We start from the raw sequence: 17,141 nt of genomic DNA on the forward strand, positions 1-17,141 counted from the left end.
TAAAATATCATGATGTCGGATCTTCAATATCTTTTCTAGTTTACGAGATCTAAACAGGACTGACGGACAGACAGACCACACAAAATTAATAGCGTCTATTCCCCTTTCGGTGCGCCGCTAAAAATACAATACATATACGAAACCCAGCTGTACCAAACTCAATGATACCTTTTTTTTTAAAATTAAAATGGCAAATGTTAAAATGAAATTAGCAAAAACAAATTTTAAGTCTCCATTCTCTATCCGAATTAGAACTTGAGTCCCCCAGTTGAGCAGCTAGCTTTTAACCTAAGCAGTCAATAACATCAACATAATAACCTCATAAAAGTGAATTAACAAAAGTGGTCTCTAATGTCTCTGAAAGTGGTCTAAGTCTTTTATAAGTGCCTATGATTGTGTGCAATATATTCTAATCTATATTTTTTTAAAGGAGATACTTTTTCAATTAAAGATTAGTGTTTTAAAAGTGGACTGTATGACTTTTAACATGCCTTTGTCTCTTGTGGAATCTGTGATATTATCTTATACACTACAGAGGTGACTTCAAAAAAAAGACCTACGCATTTCATGTCTTAATCTAGTCATGCATGTTAATCAATGACTTAAACTCTGCCAAGTCTTTGATTTCTTGGCTGATTAAGGCAACCCATTCCATTCTCTAATTACAATAGCGATCTATCAAAGTTTTCGATGAGAAACAGTGAGGAGCGGAGTAGAGAATCTCGATAGCACACACACAGTTGTAGTACGTTCACTACGCAAAACCTCTGATATATTACTTTATATATTTCTAATTTTCTATGTCTATGTATGTTACATACATTTTCATAACTCTCAAAATAAAATAGTCTTGTATGTATAGGCCTACGTGGTAGAGGCTACCAAGCAACTTACTTATTACTTTTTGTCAAGGGTGAAGTCCAACTAGGATGACCATTGGAAGAATTCAGAGATACCGTTGACCTTCTTGGCGATAGAAAGTAGGTCTCTTCAGTTGTGTAAGCTGGAATCAATGGTAGTCAACATGGTGAGACGGAACCATTTTTTTAACGACATAATTGCTTTAACCTTTTACTATTTAAAGGATAACTCAATAGAACAAAAAAAAAATTCCATAGCGATAGAAAAGTTCATGTACTGATAATGTAAAACAAATAAGTGGCCTAAAATTTGTCGGCCCTAAAAATCTCAAGCAAAAAAATACCCCATAGCTCCCACAAATATGAACTTTACTGTCCAGTCATTAATCATTAGACTGTTAGCTTCAATGATTGTTTCATCTAGTAGGCATATGTTGACTGGGGATCTCTTCCAGCTGGGTTCGATCCCGGGAACATTCAGACATGTCCCGAGTATCTTACGACCAGGCAGCCATACATAGTTCCTAATATGCGTTCATGAAATTGTCAAAATTACTACAACTTTCTTTGGGGGAGGGGGGATATACTACTATCCATGGTATAATATAGTAGCGTGAATAAAGAAGATTTTTTATTAATAAAATTTTTTTTATATATAAATTGTCGTCAGAATCTCTTGCGCCAAAACGACGTTTTTCAACACTAGTGTAATTTCAGATACTTACCGAGGTTGTTAAATGAAAGGAATTCTTAGGAAATGAAACGCCCAACTAGGAAGGTACTCAAGGAACAAAAGACTGAGAAAGGCTATAATAAGGCTACGAGTTACCTACCTTGTTTAGTAGTTTCGTAAATGTGTGAGGTAGTTAAATGAGCAGCTCTAGGACTATAGTTGCTACCTATGCAATCACTGACGCCTCGAACTAATTTCTTCTGCTTGACTGGAACAGCTTTGGTATAGGAGCCTTGTTCAACAATTTTAGGGGTCTCACTTAGGGCCGGCTGAGGCAAACAATGTTACATGTTACAGTGAAAGATATTTGATTGTGAATCCTTAGTAGAATAGCGCTTAATAAAACATTAGCACAACTCTGTAATTATATGAGATTTTTTCCCCTTCTGACAACCTGAAGCTAGACTGTTTGACAGGTCCAAATCAAATAGCCCCTATAGTTCTAAGATTATAAATTTAAAAGGTACGTCATTAAACATAAATGTATTTTTTTAAAGACATTGTTTTTTTAACATGTATGCTTCGAAGTAACATATTTACAAAAATAACAATAATTTAAGTTGCACTAAACATCTAAAGTTGTATTCGTTTTGCATAATAAATTCCACACATTCTTATTTAACATTGTACTGAAAATATAGTTACCTATTTACTATAGTGAATCATTTGGAGAAAAGTTTGCTAGACTATGTCGATTCTTATAAGGACAAACATTATAAGAGAACTTTAAACAAAATACAATAAAACATTTCTAATGGTGACAACATTGCTAAAAAAAAGTGCCCATGATAAAAGTTTTTATCAGTTCATATGCAATAAAGCTTCCATTATAGAGCTCGAGCTCCAAGGGGAAGATGAATGTTCAGCTCATCTGTTTCTATGGCTGACATGTCATGTTGCCAGCACAACTTTCCTCTAGTAAGATGGGTGGACTTGAGGATGACCTAAAAGGATTGAAGTTCAAAATCTCAGTCTTGGTCGGGATTCAAACTCGAGAATTCCCTGTTCGAAGTTTTTTACCGTTCAGCCATCGCGCACCCAGTCTAGGCTATATTTATTTATTGCTAAGTGAGCATCTGAGTATCTATATTTATATATAATTCTCTTCATGGCTCAAGAGTTTGGACAAGATGTAAAGAAAAGATCACTCATTTATTTCTGCAAGTCGGACTAGAGTTAGCCTACGAAAAAAAAAGTGTGTGTGGGGAGGGGAGAACAAGTAGTATTCACCCGTCACAAAATAGCAGGGTCGGACTTAACCGTTGTGACCAGGAAGTCATGGAAAGATCACTCTTTTTTATTTCTACCCCACGTAGTTTTAGCGGTGGAAAAAAAGAGGGGGGGGGGGGAGAAAAACAAGTAATCTACTCTGTATTCACCCGTCACTAAACAACAGGGCCGGACTCAACCGTTGTGGGGCTCTATGCGAAACGAATTTCGTGGGCCCAAGTTTGGGTATGGATACGGATAATAAGTGAAATTTAAGAGTTTGTGTTAGAAAATAAATTCGTCTTTGCATTTTATTCATTCTTTACTACGTCCAGAACTACTTTACGAGCCTTGAGTGTAGCAAAGTTATACAGTATATCATAAAAATGTTTCAATCTATCTTCGAGAATTGTTGACCTGAAGTAATTCTTCATTAGTTTGAGGCGCGAGAAGCTTCTTTCACCAGATTCCACAATTACGGGTATTGCATAAAGCGTTTTTTTTCATCGCGCGTAGGAGTGGCGTTTTCCATTTTGCATGACACCCCAAAATGACAATTTTTTGTCTATATATTTCAGGAATTTTTTTTTTTTTAGTTTTCAAAAGATTTTAATAATTTCCGGAGATTTCCATGACTTTTCATATATTTTGTAATTTCAGGAGATTTCAAGGAGCTCCTGGTAAATCAGGAGGCTGAGGAAATTCTGTTATAAGTTATAAAATGGTTTAATTTAATAATTTACACATTGAATTAGCGCGGGTCCTTTGAAAGTGCGGGGCCCACTGCGGTCGCATAGGTTGCATTGGCCTAAGGCCGGCCCTGCAAAATAACGGCGTATGCTACGCGTGGGTCGACTAGTACCATTATATTAAATTACCCACGACTGTCGCGGCGTACAAGAAGTAGGTTACGTCGACATTCATATCTGTGTCATTCGGATATCAGTAAAATCAGCCTATAATCATTTGTATGCAAAATTAAACCCAGTCAAAAGAATATATTTCTTGTGAATTTCACCTTTCTTAGTCTGCTTATTCTAACAAGTAATGTAGAAAAGTTGTTTTTTTTTTAAATCAGTTACTACGTTATGAAGCTGATGGTGGGCTATCATTCTATTTCTTGTAATGTTTTATTATTGCAAAAATATTATATTACGGTGGGAAGCGTGGTCGAGAGGCTAAGTATGCTCGAGTCAAGTGCAGCTATTCCCGCTGAAGTCATCTGACATAATGTACATGTATTTAAATATCTTTTCATTCATAAAAAGACTTGGGCGAAATTTAAATTTGAGATGATTAATTAATTATGAAAAATTATAACGGTTAAACCAGAGTTTTCACAGTGTAGCCAATTAGCACGTCATTTTTTCTCAAAGATAACAACAAAAAAAAAAAAACAACGTTAGAGTCGTTTTCAAAATACTAGAACTATTTCCTTTTCCAAGTTTTTCCATGAAGAAAGTGCAACTAATGGTAGGAATTGAAATATAATCGTAGAATGCAAAATACGAATACATTGCAACTCGTATTTCCTCCACAGACACACACATACACAGACATTTATCTAGTAGTCAACATACCCATGGTGCACTTAATGGAGGTAGATGGTTAATATGGGGAGGTCTGTGTTGGAGTTCAAACTCATTTGGCTGGGAAACACTTGCTCTGTGGAACTGAAAATAGATTGAGCACTGCACTATAAAATAATACATTGAGTATATTAGTTGCTTTTCAAGTTACAGATATCCCTTCTTAATACTAATTTACTATTAACCCTAAACAACCTGCACAGCAGTAGGAGATAATGTGCGAATTATCAGCAAAATAAGGATTGAAACCGTCGAACCTGGCTGCTAACGGTATTGGGTGATACTAATTATCCTCTTTATTATCCTTAAAGAAATGTTTCTTACCATTGTGCATTAAACATAACAAAACATTAAAAGATAACGATAGCTCACACAAAGTATACTTTCATAACCACCACACTTTCAATAAAACATTACATAGGAAGTTAACATTAAAAAAGTTGGTCTTATGAAATGGTTTCATTGCTGAGGTTTTTGTGTCTGTCGTGATCTGTGTCTTGTAGTTTTTATGTGATGGTGAAATATTACAATTGTTGTTTATTTATGTTCTAAATTCGTAAAGCTTTCTTATAAACATTATCTCTAATATGTGTCCAAATTGTTTGTTTGTTGTCAATAATCTATGCAACAGCACTTGGGATTTCTTAATTGTTTAGCGTTTTCAGCGTTTGCAAATCAAGCAAAGATTTTTATAAACTTAAAATAATGCAGATGTGAGAATTTATCTTTTGCTAACAATAATCTGTGTTTACAGTGAACTAAGGCAGTGCAGAGATACTTAAAAGCAAATAGACAATTTTAATGTTCTCTCCAGCTACAAGATTTATAAAAACGAATATTTACATTTGATTACAGTAATACCGTTAGTAAAATGCATAAATTTAAAGAACCTTCAGGACAAAAGACTAAAAAGTAAAGCAATAATAATGCATACAACACTGAACCATAATTTAAAAATAAAAAAAAAACTAATAAAATACTCAGAAAGACACAAAGATATATGTTATAGGGTATAACACATGGGCGTAGCCGGGAGGGGGGTTCAACCCCCCCCCCCCTCCTGGAACGGAATTAAGTGACTGATTTTTGATTCATTTTGTTTATTTTAGGTGAGATTTTAATACTAAATCATCACTTACCACAGCACAGCCGAGGGGGGTTTTGAGTTAAAAACCCTCTACCAGGGGGTTTTGAGTTTAAAACCCCCTACCAGGGGGTTTTGAGATTTAAAAAACCCCTATCAGGGGGTATTGAGATACAAATCCCTCTACCAGGGGGTTTTGAGTTTTAAACCCCCTACCAGAGGTTTTTGCAGTTAAATCCCCCTCTTCTATAAAAGAAAACAAAAAAATGCAAACAACAATCCCCAAATTCCATCAGCACAATTAAGGAAGATTTTGATTTTAAAACCCCCTCCAAAATTTACGATAAACCCCTCTCCAATATAAAAAAAGCAAATTACACACTCAAAATTCTATGAGCGTATCCAAAGGGGTTTTGAGTTTAACCCCCCCCCCCCCTCCAGTTGGGGTTTGAAGCTAAAAAGTACCTATTCAATATAAAAAAAAGCAAATTACACACTATAAAATCTACTAGCGTAGCCAAAGGGGTTTCGAGTTTAAAACCCCCTGCCAGCGGGGTTTGAAGCTAAAAACTACCTCTTCTCCATCCCCCTCCTCCAGATGGCTTTTTCTTTAAAGTTTAAAACCCCTCCAGATGGTTTTGAGTTTAAAACTCCCCTACAGAGCGTTTAGAGTAGAAAACCTCTCTCTTCAATATTATTTTAAAGCAAACTACAGTCACCAAATTCTATGATCGTAGCTAAATGGGGTTTTGAATTAAAAACAAAACAAAAAAAACAGAGATTTTTTAGTTTAAAACCCCTCAACAGATGATTTTGACGAAAAAACTTTCCTTTTCGATATAAAATCTAAAACTATATACAGGCATATAATTCCAAAAGCTTAGTCAAGAAAGGTTACAAATTTCTACCAGTGGCTTGGGCTCCATTAATAAAGTGTGAGTCTTCTGCCAAAATTGAAAAACACTAAATGTGGCTCAACAAAAATGGCTAAGACAGATTTTAGGAGTCAGTTATAGAGATCGGGTCTAAATCAAAGAAATCATATGCCGAACTGTGAGTCGAACCCTTGGTAAGGTTGTGACAGCGTCGCATGAGGTTTTGCGGGACATATTCTCCGACAAAATGAATTACGCAAAATAAGAGTTGCGGAAACAGCTTGTCAGAAAATGCGCCGAACGGCGCGAGAGGGTCTAAGTCAGTAAGAATAGCACATTAGGTTTTTGAAATAAAACTTTTTAATAACAAGATAATGCACTGTAGATACCTCAGAATATGCATTTTGTTGGCTTTCAATACCAGAAATAGTGCTTGGCTCGCAGCGCTCCCCCCATACCCCCTTGCTAGCAAGGGCGGGGAGTCTACAAGTTTTCCACTAATCCCAGGAAGAATCTATTCTAGGGCATAATAAACGTCTTCCGAAAGGGTCAGAATGTAATAAAGATTAATTATGTACGCACACACACTCACACACACACACACACACACACATATATCATATATATATAATTGTTTTTCGCGCGGGGGGGAGGGGGGAATCCCCCCCAACCCCCCCCCCCCCCCCCCGAAAAAAACTCCTGGCTACGCCCATGGTATAACATATACATATATATATACATATATATATATATATGTTATAGAAATATTTTTATATGTGCTCCTTCTTTCCTAGTGCTATTAGATCATGGAATGGTTTGCCTGAGCCAGCCAGGAAAACCAACAACTAGGCAGATTTAAAGTCATTGATTAACATACATGATTAGATTGACACATGGACGTAGAACGTAATTATCTTCTATTTTGAAGAAACGTCTGTAATTTATATAAATACAAAAAAAAATTTATAGACTGTTTTGAAAAGCGATATTAAAAATATTACTCTAATGCCAGTAATAAGCTGTACTTTGTTTATATGCATCGTTAGATAAAACGTTGATTTTAACTATTTGAAAGCCTTAAGTGGAAGTCATACGTTATGTATGCCTATATCTGCTTTTATGTTTACATTTCTTCAGAATAAAATCGCTTTGATTTTTCAGTAGCCTATCCTATAAGCTATATTACTGTGAAAAACTAGATTTATATTTCAACACAGTTATGGAGATTATGTGCGTGTTTCTGATGCAAGGGTGGGCAGATATTTTGGTTGTGTACGCTGAATCAATTCTGATGAAACCACGAATTGCTCTGTCGTAGTTAAAGTTAATAAATAAAGCTATGAAAGTTGAAGAAGAGGAGAACTAGTGAGAGACGCGTGACATCTAGACGTGAATCTTTCTCAGAGTGTGTTATATTTGATTAAATATTCAAGATTATTTTTAACTTGTGTTTTTACATAGGCCTACACCTACATTGAATTTGAAAGCTGTGTATGTTTATTAATAAAAGTTATAAAAAGAAGTTTGATCAGGTTTACTTCAGGTTCTACATTAAGAACATAACACGCCTACATCAGTTTAGCTGTGCTAGTATCGACAAACACCAAAATAACTGTAGACTATTAAATAAACACAATCGCCAGAGCTTAGTATGCAATGGCCCATTACGTGAAAGCCATAAACATTTATAGAGTCTGTGGGAATAGGCTACATGTAGCATAATCGCTTTTTTTTTTTTTGCGAAGAGACATGAATCTCTACTGGTTAAGACAAACCTAAGTAAGCAGTTAATTATAAACTGGCTTGAAAAAATGATTTACAGTAGGCTTATTAAATATTTTTTTTAACTCGTAGCAAAGATTGCTAATTGGAAGTTATAATTAACGATACACTAGCCTAGATCTACAGCTTAGACAAGACTAGTCATTAGTAATACATAAGAAATTTCCGAACTTCGCCTAACAATAATGTCTATGAGCAAACACAAACGTTACTATAAAAAAAAAAAAACAAGTTTTATTTTTTAGTGGTGTAAAACGTTTAAAATGTATATCTATTACTGTACAATAGAATTACGAACGGAATACAGAGACTAGAAATCTACTTGTTCACTTCATTCGGGCAAACTGAAACTTTTGATGGATTACTAAAAAAGACATTTGAGACTCATGATTTGTTCAGTTCATTTAAGAAACATGAAGTATCAGGCTAAGTGTTTAAATCACGCACTTTCATCTTCCCACTGCCGAATGAGGCTATATAAATGACACGGCTCTACATCGAACATCGGATACAGCGAATTAAGTTAAGCGAAGTTCAAGTTCTTACTGTATGACTTTATCGCATTTTCGAACTGCAATGTGACCAAGAACGTACCAAATAAACTTAAACCCTACCTCCCGCGTAGACTCAATATATTGTATTTGAATGTGACCAGCTATGCCAGTATGTCAACATGATTGGATTTGTTTTGAATGTAAAGTCGACACAAAGTAATATCTTATCAACAGACACTTTGCCTGTTAGCTAAGTCAACACTTTCTATCTACTAATAAGAAGTGGGTTTTTTTTTTGTTTAAGCATTCTGTACACTTTGATAATAGTACTTTTAGCGTCGACACAATCAACGTACAATTCCTTTTTAAGTGTTTTCATTTTGTTTTGTGTGACATAGAAATAAACTTTAGATAAAGTACACTCCGTTTTGATGCTATATTACGTCTAAGATCACTAATCTGCTTCAACCCTACTTAAGGTTACATCAGAATTCATCAGTCAATAGAAATACGCACACACACTCCATAACAGACACTATACTGATCAATATATAATTTGTAATATAATCCAGATCTACATGTTTTATACAATCTAGAGTATAGGCCCTACTTAATAATTATTTGAACTTGCTATTTCTTTACTTCAAAGCGCACGATATTTTAGATTTAGAGTTCAAAAATAATAGTCTCTACCTTTGGTAATGCAATATAACTCGGCATTTATATATAAGTGTCTGCTCGGCACCAACAGAAAGAATGTTTAATAGAGTTTGGTATGTGATGGTAGATTAGTGGAAAGATAAAACATTGTTGACGTCATCAGGGTCATCTTTAACAATACAAACAGTTTAGCATTTTCTCAGCTCGATGTACCAAGTTGGAGAATGTCTGCAAATGTCCGTCGATTTATGATTGCGTTCCGTATGCATTACCTCAAGGTCATTCAACATTTTCTTGGTGGAAGCTGAGGAAAGTTTTACTCAACTTGATCCTGTACAAGCGACCCATTTTCAAACTGATGACAAATTTAGAAGTCTTTGGTGAAAATGTGCAGAGCTTACATCCAGTCTGATGCTGCAATTAAATCTGTTAGCGTGGAAATAGTAATAAGAGGCAGGGATAGGCGGAAGTTCTTAGATAAAACTATTGAGATGAACTAGAACAAGATCTAGAGTAGGCCTATATGGGATAGTTTAAATAGATCGTCATCATCAAATTTCTTTAAAATACAATCTGAGGTGCTCTAATTTTCTCTTTTCTTTAAGTCTTGAATGAAAGAAAAAAAATATAATTGGACTAAACCAATTCAATAATGATTCATAAAAAATAGGGATTTAAACATCAACATCGACCTCCCAGAAAATACATGTAATACAGAATCGTTCTTGACAGGCAATAAGAAAACCTATTTGTCCAACGTGAAAGAACGAACAAGCCCATCTCTTGAGAAACTACAACTATTTTTAATTTACAAAAATGATTTACCAAATTGCATTAGTTCAGGAACAAAAGTCAGATTATTTGCAGACGATTGCATAATATATCGAACAATAAAAACAACACAAGATACAGACATTTTACAAAGAGAATTAGATGAATTATAGAAATGGGAATTAAATTGGAGCATGTCTTTCCACCCAGAAAAATGTCAGCTATTAAGAGTAACAAAAAGAAAACAACAAATAAATTCCACTTATCTTATTCATGGTAAACCAGTAACATAGACTAAATACGCAAAATACATAGATGTTATAATAAATGAAAAACTGTCATGGAATCTCCATATTGAAACTAAAACAAAATCTAGTAAAATACTCAGAAAGACACAAAAGATAAAGGCACATTCCTCGTTTCATATGCTAGGACAAATTAGTACAAATACTCCTTCTTCCCTAGTGCTATTAGAGCATGGAATGGGTTGCCTGAGCCCACCAGGAAAACCAATGACTTGGCAGAATTTAAGTCACAGATCAACATGCATAACTAGATGCATGACGCGTAGGACGTAATCATCTTCTTTTTGAAGTAACGTCTGTATTGTACAAGAAGAAGAAACTTATACGTTGTCTTATTACTGAAAAGAGTCACAAATATTTTTTGCGTACTTAACGGCATTAAGAAAATGAAAGTCGATGGGCTAATTAAATACAAAGGCAGATACTAGAATGTGATGTGTGGCCGAGAGGCTAAGTGCGAGGTTCGACACCTGACTCGAGCAGAGTTATTTACTGAGCGCCTTAAGGCAACATGGAAACCCCCACCCTCACTGGCCCATTCGAAAGATTGGACCATAGCGCTCATAGCACGATATAAGCATAAAAGTTGCGTTATATAATAGCTATTAAAAAAATACAAAACTGTAATTCATTGATGAAAATAAAACAATTAACAACACATACGGTAGGCCTACATTTCTTGAGCCTTGTATTTTCTAAGCCGATAAGGTTAAACTCTCTTTATTTAGTCTCCTCATGTTGAGCAGTTTAAAAACATTATCTTTCACAATTAAGGAAACCCCCCCCCCCCCCCCCGCAAACACCTCTACCCGGCCCATCATTTGTAGACCTTGAAGTTAACTGAAAAAAATGAACCGCCTCTTGAGTCACACAGACACAGGCACACACAGACACGGACACACACGCAGTCCTGGCATGTCACCAATTACAGTATGTTGTGAAAGACAATTGCCAATTAAGAAAAAAAAAACAGATACAGTAGAGAATGTAGAGAATAACATAGTTCACACCTGTATTTGTTTACAATATGTCAGCCTATTTACATTGCACTTTTGTCTAATTAATAAGTCCAAACCTTTATCCAAAAAAAAAAATATTCACACTCTTTAGTACTTATCGGTACTACTTTGATATGACTGAATAATCATATAATTTGAAAAAGAAATACCATTGTGAAAATGTACAGTTTTTAGAAGCCCTCTCTTCATTTCACAAATTTAGCCTCGCTGCATTGAATGACACCCGCCTGATGGCTAAGTGCAGATAAGGTCAAGTTTATGTTATTGCATTCTTCAGATTAAAAAAAAAAAAAGCCATGCAGTGGCGTAGCTAGAGTGGGGGGGGGGGAGAGGATTTGAAAATCGCCCCACTATAAGGGTCCCCCAAATGAGTGTTCGAATTTTTTTTACATTAAATATCAAATATTACTCAAAATGCATGGCCCCAAAGAGGTCAAGCCCCCCCCCCCCCCCTCATCCCCTAATGATTGCGCGAATTCCTAGCTACGCCACTGAAGCCATGGGTTTATTTACTTGGCTATATTCTAAAGCACTTTGTATTCATGCATTAAATATAATGTAAACTGTATTCATATCGCAGCATTTACGACCTAAGACAGTCAAGTACAATTTAAACAAAAAAAAATCGATAAGAAGATATAGATATATAATATACATATCTACATATTTACGCTCACAATACTTGCTTTGTTTAGACATTCCTTTAGAAAGGAGGATTAATACTTCCTAGCTTGTGCAGGACTGCAGGGGTGGCTAGGGGCGGGGGCTCGAAATTGGGGCCATAGTGATAACAGACCGAAGCGCATGCCACACGGTCAGTAGGCAATCTTTATTAAAATGTTTCATTAATAAAACATAAAACATTGATTGGTTAAACCCGAAAGGCTGCTAGACATAAGGAGTTTTAGATAGAATTGAACCAGTGGCGGAGCTAGAATATGCCATCGTTTGGGGACCCGTGGGGATTGACTTCTTTAGAGGCCCCTCTGCTTCGACATTTGACATCATGGCATTAAATAATGGCGCAATATTTAATATAAAAAAAATTTGAACACTCATTAGGGAGACCGGGGGGGATTTTCAAACTCTTCCCCCCTCATAGCTATATATATAAGAAAAATCATTTTTATTAGATCCTCCCACGGCGTTCGGCAAAATGGAGATCGGCCACTGGCGGCGTCATCCTAGCCGGCGTCCACTGCTGTGAGGTCCTTTATGAGTGTACATCGCCAAGTTATATGAGGACGCCCCTGTTTGCGCTTTATCGGCCGCCATTTCATCGTGATTTATTCTGTCGGAGAGAATGTCCCGCAAAACTCATGCGTCGTTCGGTAATAACTTCATTAATTGGTGAAGTACCGGTTTTATAACCGTACTACTAGTGACACGACCTTCGTAGGTGTCTATTTATTAAGAGAAGAACAATCGTTTTATATTCTCTATAGTGTATAAGTTGTTTAAAGGCGCTATAATCTATTTTAAAATAATTTTTATGTTGTTATTTTGTTGTTATTATTATTTTTTTTTTACCAATGAATTTGTTTACATTCAGTGACTTCAGTTATGATACTAATAAAATAAAACACACACGCTGACCTTCGACTCTTTCTGCTATCATCTATCCCGTCATATTTGTCCCCCTTTAACCTGTAATGTCACTGTCTTTATTGTCGTACCTCATTATTTCAAGGGACATAATTATTTCTTCACCCGCCAAGATTTCTGAATGGCAAAGTTCTATGCATGCAGTTAATACGAATGAAAACAGTATCGATTTATTTTTCAATGTAAAGTGCGCTCCCTTCATGCCCGTTCCCACCTTTACAAATGCATGTATTCTTATTTCAAATGTAAGCAAACAAAAGAGCTGTGATTTCCCCCGGGGTCTTCGCGTGTTCGTCAACAACGAAGCACCCCCCATTAGAGTTCTAATACCCGCTTTCATTCTTGGTGCTGGGTTTCTTGAAAAATAAATCGATCGCAAAGGTAGTACCGATCACTATCGATTTTTTTTCACCTAAATCATCTACTGTAAGTGAATTCGACTACTGGAATACAGCTTATTGCCTTGGAGCTTGAGTTTCCTTGGGACATAATATTTAGATTTGGCTGTCAAGAATTGGAATGCACAATATCACTGACATATACACAGGGTGGGCTTTAAATAATACAATATGCCTGAAATAGAATGTGTATGTAGGCCATATTATATTATATTAGGCCTATATTATATTAAATCCATATACAATGTAATAATAATAAAATGAAAACTTTAATTAGTTTGATGGTTTCCAAACGATATAGTCACAAAGATTGGTGGTAGGATGCTAAGGCGGACTGGCTATATGGGTCGGATAAATGCCAATTAAATGTTTTAAGGTTTTATAATATTCTCTTTAAAGGCGACACTTTAAGCGTCGTGATTTAACAAAAAATCTTTTACAATTTAAAGTCTTATACTAATATAAAGCATTGTCGTAAATATTTTACATCCGTATAGAGTATAGGCCTAGGGCCTATAGTGCTTCTAGTAGACGTCAAATCGTTATACATACTAAACGATAAACAAGAAACTTAAGGTCATTATTTCTGATAGAGATCCACTTTAGTGTGAATATATTCGGATGAATCTATAAAGAGACCAACAACGTAATGTAGTAAAATTATGAATGTTTTCTTGCAAGCACTAGAGATTCACCAACGTTATGATTATGACAACATTAATGAATGAGCGGGCTCAACGCCATAAGACGACAAGGATATGGACTTGGGTCGAAATACATAGAGGTATTGCTAAAATATGAAATGGTCTTGACAGCATAAGTTTTGCTGAAAGTAACGATATGAAATTACCGTCAAACAAATTGAGTTAATGTTCTGTTGTTTGTGTAGCCAGCTCTAAGATGCAGACAGTCAAACTGGATTTTCAAGTTGTTGAGAAAACAGTATTTGACCTTGAGAGTAAAGTAAAATTCCCCTTTCAGACCTTGCGAATGGTAGATGATGTTAAGGTCATCTGCTTCTTTGGCCAATGGTTAATAAGCAGCACAACGGCCAGCCGCTTTTACTTTCCACCCAACTAAAGTCAACAACCCGCTAGAGTTGGGTGGGCTAAGGGGCGCAATGAAAACCCCGAAATTCAAAATATAATGTACGAATTGCCTTCCGCATTGTGCAATTATGCTTGTGCTTCACATTTTCATTTTTTAAATGTAATAAACTCTGCGTTTTGAAACAGGTTATGTGTTAGTTCGTGCAAACAAATCGATAGTAGCTATCTGCATGATCAAATGATATGTCAACTTTTTTCTATTTTAATAATTAAAATATTAAAAGTAATATTGGTTTTCAATAGAAATGTACTTCATTCCTAAAATTTGACTTTTATTACAATAAATAAAAAAAATAAATTTCATTATTTTTATAATAATGAATTTTAAAAACATTTTAATAATATTATGCCATTTGAACTATTCAATGTAAAAAAAAAAAGATTTATTTTCAAATAAAATGCAAAACAAAATTTTTTTCGTTTTAAAAGGTCACCATTCCAAGTGTTATACTTTATTCATTTAGTAATAGTGCTTATCCGATAGTTTCGATAAATTATTAAACTTTACACAATGCTTTTAAGGTCAGATATGATTGGATGCCCATCATATGGCATACAATTTGTGGGCCGCATCATATAGAAATGCCGGGCCGATTATGACACCCAATCCGCCCCTGGTAGGATGCCTACCCCCATCTCAACTATCGCAATGAGTCTTCTCTACTTCTGTTTTGTTGTTTGTCTCTGTTTTGCTAAACTGACATCTTTTTGCTGCTAAGTTTGTCCCTGTTTTGCTAAACTGACATTTATTTTGCTGAATTTGCCACTATTACTACAGGCTTCCCGAGAATGTTTTCACACCCTGTGCAGTGCCAAACACCCTGTTTGTGTAGACCAGTGACCTGTGACACCTAAGTTCATGGAGAAATGGTTGATTTCTAAGCATTGGCTTGTAAATTGCGTAGATCTAAAATGCAGCCTTTAAGAGTCTCTATAGTTGAATTGGGGGAAAGGAGAACTTTACTTTTTTATTTTAATGGGGGGGGGGGGGGGGATGGGAGCTTTACTTTTTTTCTTAAATAGTTTAAGCAACAGTGCCTATAATCTTTTGGTAGCATAAAGTGACCTAATTTAATATAATTCATCACATAAGCCATCATTTGCAAAGTTACTAAACGTGTGAAAAATAGACATCAACTTCCCACGAGTAGCATGAAAAGATACATTTTAGATACCGCTACACGACAAGAGGACACATAAGTTTAAGTACAAAAAAAAAAAGAGTATTGAAATCTACAGGGTCGGTCTTAAAAAATTGCCGGGCCCAATTTAATGGTTACTTGCGAGGACCCTTTTCTAATTTTTAAAAAATAATAACAACTATTACTATTCATTAGATCAGTATATCAACATTTGTTGCACATACATTATGCATGGAAAGAAACTCTAATGCAATAGGTGACAGTGGGTTAATTAAAGTTACGCCATTCGTTTGATACACTTAATATGTTAAGCCTTTAAGTGCAAGATGCTAATAGCGAGGACCCTGCCATTACCTCATCTGTTGATGACACTACCAAAGATGATCAGTTAGAATCCTTTTTTTTTTCTTTTCTCTGTACAAGTATACTCCTCTCACTTATAGATAAATAAATACATTCGTTAGTATTGTTAGTTCCATTTGTCGACTGGTTATTGGTATTGTTAGTTCCATTTGTCGACTGGTTATTGGTATTGTTAGTTCCATTTGTCGACTGGTTATTGGTATTGTTAGTTCCATTTGTCGACTGGTTATTGGTATTTCGTAAATTATGTTTACAGCATAGAGTAACCAATAACAGTGGCGGCCTTTTCATTAAGTGGGGTCTTATAGGAGACACCGCATATTTGTATGATGGGCTGATGGTGACTATGAATCTCCCCATATCGCCCCCCCCCCTTTTTCAGGCACAGGCCTGGGGCGGTTTCCCAAATCGCCACTCCGAAAGTTCGCCTCTGCTATGAGGAAAAAAAGCGCATTGTCTTGTCAAGCGTAAGATTTTCTCAAATTTATAAAATATAATATAGGCAATCTGGCGTCTGAGGACCTAAATCAAGTTAGTAATTAAATTATTGTTGTTTGTTTTCGTTATGTTCGTGTGTCTCTTCAATGTGTCCTCTTCAGTGTGTCTCTTCGCCGTCTCCGGTGTGTCACTTTAGTGTGTCTCTGTTGTTTACTTTGTGTTTCTCTCAGTGGATTAGTTTTGACAATTGTTATAATTATTATAGTTTAATGTATCCCCAGTAACAATGCAGCTGACTGACGATAAGTCTGAGCACTTGATTGGTTTACCATGAATGTGACTGGAGATATCTTTTTTTTTTTTTTTAATTAAGAGATTTGTGTGCATACTATTGTTTTTCATGGGCTTAAGCCGGGAAACAAAGGACGAGGTGTTAACACATTGACAAGTAATTCGAAATAGGATAAATCGTTAATTAATTTTTTGTTTCATTGAGCATGTACAAATATTATTTTTAAATCACAAATCAATGCACAATACCTAAATACATATCAAGTGTTGGCTTATGGTTTTTGTGTGATTTTAATTCTTCTATAATTGGTTTCATTCGTTCATCAAAGAAGGTTCTTCAATACCTTTGACAGTAACTACAAATAAATAATTTAAAAAACAAAACAACAACATTAAAACTAACTCGATTGTCAT

General features: G+C 35.4%; 1 protein-coding gene across 2 annotated transcripts in view; it reads right to left on the reverse strand.

Annotated features, from left to right (window-relative positions):
• Positions 1 to 17,141, reverse strand: part of LOC106056532 (dynein axonemal heavy chain 3-like) — an 88,700-nt gene that overhangs the window by 67,006 nt on the left and 4,553 nt on the right. For both annotated transcript variants that reach the window (XM_056026527.1, XM_056026526.1), the window contains exons 2-4: positions 4,383 to 4,475; positions 1,694 to 1,862; positions 895 to 1,003 (exon numbers count right to left, since the gene is read on the reverse strand). In XM_056026527.1, the coding sequence (XP_055882502.1) occupies positions 895 to 1,003; positions 1,694 to 1,862; positions 4,383 to 4,475 (371 nt within the window). The remainder of the gene's footprint in view (positions 1 to 894; positions 1,004 to 1,693; positions 1,863 to 4,382; positions 4,476 to 17,141) is intronic.

Source organism: Biomphalaria glabrata, chromosome 4, assembly GCF_947242115.1.
Source record: "Biomphalaria glabrata chromosome 4, xgBioGlab47.1, whole genome shotgun sequence".
NCBI classification, from domain to species: domain Eukaryota; kingdom Metazoa; phylum Mollusca; class Gastropoda; family Planorbidae; genus Biomphalaria; species Biomphalaria glabrata.